Source organism: Lagopus leucura, unplaced genomic scaffold (assembly GCF_019238085.1).
Source record: "Lagopus leucura isolate 7727_CA_CO unplaced genomic scaffold, USGS_WTPT01 Super-Scaffold_100002, whole genome shotgun sequence".
NCBI lineage: Eukaryota > Metazoa > Chordata > Aves > Galliformes > Phasianidae > Lagopus > Lagopus leucura.
Window position 1 is genome coordinate 88,806,534 of NW_024962263.1, and position 6,000 is coordinate 88,812,533.

Consider the following 6,000-nt stretch of genomic DNA (forward strand, 5'->3'; position numbering starts at 1 on the left):
GTAAGACCAGTGCTAATTCAGGTTTTTCTGTATAATAAAGCCATACCCACATCTGTAAGCCAAGTACCATTGGCTACAATTGAGAGGTTCAAGCTGCCACAGGCAGCCATAAGCCCTGGTCAAGGTATTGAGGTTTTCTCAAAGAAAAGATCAGGTAAAAGTCCTGGTGGACAACAAGTAGAACTTAAACCAATAAGGTGTTTTTCCAGCAAGGAAAAGAATTGTATCTCAGGCCGCATTAGAGGGCAAGACTTCCATTCTGCTCAGCCCTGGGGAGGCCATACCTGGTTTAGTGGATCCAGTTCTGGGCTCCCCAGTACAAGAGAAACATGAACATACTGGTGAGAGTCTAATGAAGAGGCACAGAGCTAATGAAGGGACGAGAGCACATTCACTACAAAGACAGGTTGGAACAGATGACCTCCAGAGCTTTCTTCCAATCACAACCACTCTGTGATCGAACAAATTTCTCGAGCTTCTGCAGTAGGTGGTTATACCTCACCCCAAGTACTATCAGTCCAATTGCTGCTCTCCACTATCACAAAGGACACACAAAAGTGCAGCACAAAGGCGACTTGAATTTCTCAACTTTTGCTCCTTGAAGAAGGCTGCCAAACTTGTGGCATGCAAGTAGTTTTCCAGAAGACCATAAATAACATGTTCCTTAAACAACTGTTTGTGTAATTGTATCAATCAGTTATTCCTCTTAAAAATAACAGCCACCAAAAAAAACAAAAACAAAACCAGAAAACAACCATGAAGTGTCCTTTACCCATTTTTGCCTTCAACTCATTTAGAATCACATTGTATGTGTAGCAGAACTACTGAAGAATCATAGACTCATGCAGAGCATCTCTGGAGGTCTCTAACATTCTGCTCCAAGCAGGTCCATTTGAAAGCAAGGTCCTACTCCAGCTCTGCATATCTCCAAGAGCAGAGATCCCACAGCCTTCCTGGGCTCTCGCTGCCATGTTTAATCAACCAGATGGTCAGAATTCTTTTCACCACATTGAATTGTGATGTTCTGTGTTTCAGCCTGTGCTTACAGCCTCCCATTCTTCCACTATGAGCACTGTGACAGACATAGCTCCATCTTTTCAACAGTTACTCTCTAGTTTCCCACTGAAATTAGAATGAGGTCATTGTGAATTCACGTTCTACTTCTGATTCATTAGTACTCCCAGATCTTTTCTTCAAAATGCATTTAAAGCAAGCAAACATCCATCCTGTCTTGTTGTATATGGGCTTATTCTACCTAAAGCACAGAAGGAAAGTGTGAAGAATTATTTTTCTTCTGATTTTACAGAAAACCAGGTACCCAAACACCTTCACAGAGCCTACCCAGCACCTACTTTCACCTTCAACGTCACCTTCTCAGATAGTGGAGAGCAGTGAAATCTGACTGGTGAGAAGTATTTTGGTGCTACAGGTGGTCCTGAAGCTCTGACTCAAGATAAAGATGACTGTCAAAAGCAAACTCATATCTATCAATCCCTTACAGTCATACAAAATGTGTGCTCAAACTTGCCTGGCAGATGGAGGCATGACTGTACTGCAGCATGCAAAAATCCTTATAGACAAACAATGCCTATATTTCAGAAGAATTGCTTCCCATCCCCCTTTTAGCAAAGATCCCTTACTAGAAAGATTGAGACCTTTCCCCAGAATATATGGGGAGAATTAAAACAATTTGTGAGATACTAAAATCCCTTCTTTGCATCCCATCCAGCTCTCTTTCTTACCTGATGCTCTTATGCACAATCAGACGAGAGACAGAAGCTGATCTGGAGATTCAGAACATCAGCACTCAATGATCTTAAACCCTTGTCTGGCAGCAGTGTTTTAGAACTGGGATACAACAACATTAACTGCTATTCAACATTAGTTTTCACCTATCTGCAAAATGCAGCTCTACATTCTATCCCAGGTGAGGCATGATGAGCTAGAGCACGTCTCCAAAGAAGGGAAGAACTCTGCACCTCCACTGTGTTGGGAGATATGAGGATCATATTGATGACTGAGCATCACTGTTCAATCTTTAGAGCGAAGAGTAATAGAAGAGCTTTGGTGTTGGTGTTTTTATAAGGGAGATAGATGTTTTGCAGGTTTGTATGACAGGCTCTGAACACAGTAGTGCTGTGATACATTAGAAAATGAGCCTGGCTTGTTCCACCTTTCTGCGTTCTAATTCCCTATTGTAACAGATGACACGATTAAAAATAGAAAAGGATGTGGACTCCGTAAGAACTGGAATATATCTGAGCCTGTTTAATGCAACATATGGTGGAATATTTTTACATCTTATAATGAACTGCGTATTGGACATGTGCTGGTGCTCATGAGATGCAGCAGCAAGAAAACTGCATTAATATTTGCTCCCTGACAACAGGAGCTGTCACACACTGTGTACACGCACAGGAGCCGTCAGCAGGACAGCACACAAACGACCAGGAAACCTCTCATTATACGCACCACTGGAGTTAATTCGGAAGACATTGGCTGAAGTCTCCTGAAAAAGTTCCTGTAGTTCACTGGGATCAATCTGGGTGGCTGCAAAGACAAAAAGAGAGATCTATTAATACTGGAGACCACCATTACTTTGAAAGGGTCTCTAAACTCCCATCACAGCCTCTGAAAGGGGATGACCAGCAGAGAGCATCTATGATAGAGCTGTCACCAAAATATTACTTGTTATATATGCACACGCACAGGTTATGGCAAGGATGATGTGCTGTCACGCTCAGGGAACTGTCAATATTACCACCTCAAAATGCTATCTGATCACACAGGGAAACACCAGTAACACAGGGCTAGAGCATCATACAAAGAAGACAGATTTTTCTTCTCGAAGCAAAATTCTTGTAGGAAAAATAATACTTGCTCATCTGAATCACAGTGTTGCTTCAACAAGAAGAGGACTGGTGGGGAGCCCTATTCTGTCCCAACAGACAAATCATTTGCTGCTCAGCTGAATGATGTAATAAAACACTGAATCCAAACTCCTGCATGCATGCTCTCTTTAATAAAAATGACGATTAACCATTAATTCATCAGTGTGGGTTCCTCCTCACTGGAAATTTAGCCCAATTAGAGGGTCCAATGGAGCTTTACACAGTGCCAGATCATACAACATGCACTGGAAAGGCCAGATGCCTTTGCCAGCATCATCAGGACAGGAAAGGCAATGATCAGATGTATCAGATATGGCTTACATGGATCAAGGCAGCCTCTGCAGGAATTATTAGCAATTGCAATAGTAATATTTCTGCTCATTTATCAAGTGGACATAGCAGAACTGCAAATGAATGAGAAACTGCAAGCACAACAACACAGATAGGCAGAGCAAGGTCCTGCCTTCAGAAAAGGGAGAGGAAGCAACAAGAAGAAAAAAAACGTTTGGGGCAGGTGGGGGATGGGAGCTCAAACAAGTTCTCAGCACATTCATCTTCCTGCACAGCATCCCTGGGATAGGCTTCTCTTATTATTTCTTCCTGATATCCCAACAGCAAGTGTTAACGAGACAGTGCCCAGAATTGCTAGTGGTGCTGCCCAGGTGACTTCCTTAAGTGCCACTTTGGCCAATGTACCCGAATCTTTCCTACAAGGAGAGCACAGAATAGGACAGAAGATTTGAGTGCTTGGTTTAGTTTTAATGTTTTATTTTGTTTGGTTGGTAATCTTCATTCCCCAACATAAAGCCCCATAAAACTTGAGGTCCTCCAATGCTTCATCACTGCCAGAGAAAGGTGGGTGTGAAGCTGGACTGACCTATACTACAGAGAAAGGATATCTCATGTACCCTTAAAACCTTAAAGAGTCATATTTTGATAGATAATAGTCACCACAGGAAGTCGTTTGTCCACTTACACTTTTGGAACAATGTCTAGAGCAGATTTTCCCAAGGTTTAGTCCCATTCAGACCCCACCTTTTGCAGTTTTATGTAAAACTGCTCTACCACAAATGTTGGCCAAGCTCAAAGCACCACAGTCGTTGTCCACTTGACATGCTACAGTGCATTTAAACCACTGCTGTTACTGGCACGCTGCACCTCTGAGCTGAAGCATTACATATACTCAGATAGGAGCTGTAATTCATATTTCCAGGCAGCAGACTGTGACTGCAACACAGTCTGCATCCCTTAACCAGATCTCCCAATGCTGTTAAAATACCATGCTCTCAACATGCATTTGAAAGAGCAGAACGTCAGCAATAGGGCAAGGCAAAAGCTCTGCATCTTGAACAAAATGAAAAGCCCTCCTAATGCACTACTCAGGGTGGCCCTGAGGATACATCCCTCACCACTAAACCATGTCCCCCAGTGCCACAACTCCAGGGATAGTGACTCCACCACTTCAATGGGAAGCCTGTTCCAATGCCTGACCACACTTGCGGAGAATAAATCCTTCCCAACATCCAACCTAAACCTTTCCAGTCACCACTCAAGGGCATTATCTCTTGTCTATCATCACTAGTTACCCTTGAGAAGAGGCCAACTCCCAGTTCACTACAACCTCCAAGCTGCTACAGCCTCCTGCCCCTCACTTCAAGAAAGATATTGAGGCCCTGGAACGTGTTCAAAGGAGGGCAACAAAGCTGGTGAGGGGTCTGGAACACAGGCCATATGAGGAGCGGCTGAAGGAGCTGGGAATGTTCAGCCTGGAGAAGAGGAGGCTCAGGGGAGACCTCATTGCTCTCTATAACTTCCTGAAGGGAGGTTGTAGTGAGCTGGGGGTCGGCCTCTTCTCTCGTGTCATTAGTGATAGGACCAGAGGGAATGGCTTCAAGCTACGGCAGGGGAGATTCAGGCTGGACATTAGGAAGTATTACTTTTCAGAAAGGGTGGTCAGGCACTGGAATGGACTGCCCAGGGAGGTGGTGGAGTCACCGAGCCTGGGGGTGTTCAAGGAAAGGCTGGATGTTGTGTTAAGGGACATGGTTTAGTGGGAGCTACTGGGAGTGGGTGAACGGTTGGACTGGATGATCTTGAAGGTCTTTTCCAACCTTGGTGATTCTATGATTCTATGATTCTATGACCTCCTTTCAGGGAGTTGCAGAGAGTGATACAGTCTCCCCTGAACCTTTTTCTCTCCATGGCAAACAATCCCAGTTCCCTCATCACTTCCCATAAGACTTGTGCTCCAATTCCCTCATCAGCTTTGTTGACCTTCTCTGGACATAAAGAACACAGAAATGTTAACAGCTGTGAAAACAACTTTCAGAAGCTCCCATGTTTTGGTATTGTGGGCCATGAAGTAGCATGATAGACATGGACATGTTATAAGAGCCCAACATGGTGCTGCAAGATCTTGAGCAATTCCACTGGGAGGAGAGGCTGAGAGAGCAACCAGGAAGTTTTCCATTGCCTCTCACCCATCCCACATGCAGCAATACTTGTGTGAGACAATTCAGCCCCAACCCAGCCATAAATAAAGTCCTGAATCAGACTGTCAGGTTGACACAAATCCAGAGCATTAAATGGTGTTTAATCAAAGTGCACAGGGTCTTACTGCTAGAGATGTTCCCACTCTTCTCTTTCTACAGCTCCTCCTAAATCAGCTTTCCCAGACACCACTTTCCTACACTTTATATATGGGGCTATATAACACAAGAAATTAGCTTGCGCTTACCTGTCCCCTAGGAATTGCACTTGTTACTAACAAGATCCAGCTTTCATTAAATCACTGAGAAAGGAGCAGAACCAGATAAGATTTTAGATCTTTATAGACAGCAGTGACCTTGGTTTGGGGGAGTTTTGTTTGTTATTTTTAACATAACTCAAATTTCTGGGTTAGTAATATGGCAGTATAGGCTCCATCAGAGGCTATTACACGTCATGGGCATGATATGGCTTCAGTTTGGTTATAAATTTCTAATTGCATAGGGAATGATACTTAGTGATGGAGGTTTTTTGAATGAGGTTTGGTTTTTTGGTTTCTTTTTTTTTTGGGGGGGTGGGGGAGAGGAGAGGAGAGGAGAGGAGAGGAGAGGAGAGGAGAGGA

General features: G+C 43.7%; 1 protein-coding gene across 6 annotated transcripts in view; it reads right to left on the reverse strand.

Annotated features, from left to right (window-relative positions):
- Window positions 1-6,000, reverse strand: part of TSNARE1 (t-SNARE domain containing 1) — a 461,696-nt gene that overhangs the window by 304,583 nt on the left and 151,113 nt on the right. For all 6 annotated transcript variants that reach the window (XM_042870286.1, XM_042870289.1, XM_042870288.1 and 3 more), the window contains one exon: window positions 2,473-2,550. In XM_042870286.1, the coding sequence (XP_042726220.1) occupies window positions 2,473-2,550 (78 nt within the window). The remainder of the gene's footprint in view (window positions 1-2,472; window positions 2,551-6,000) is intronic.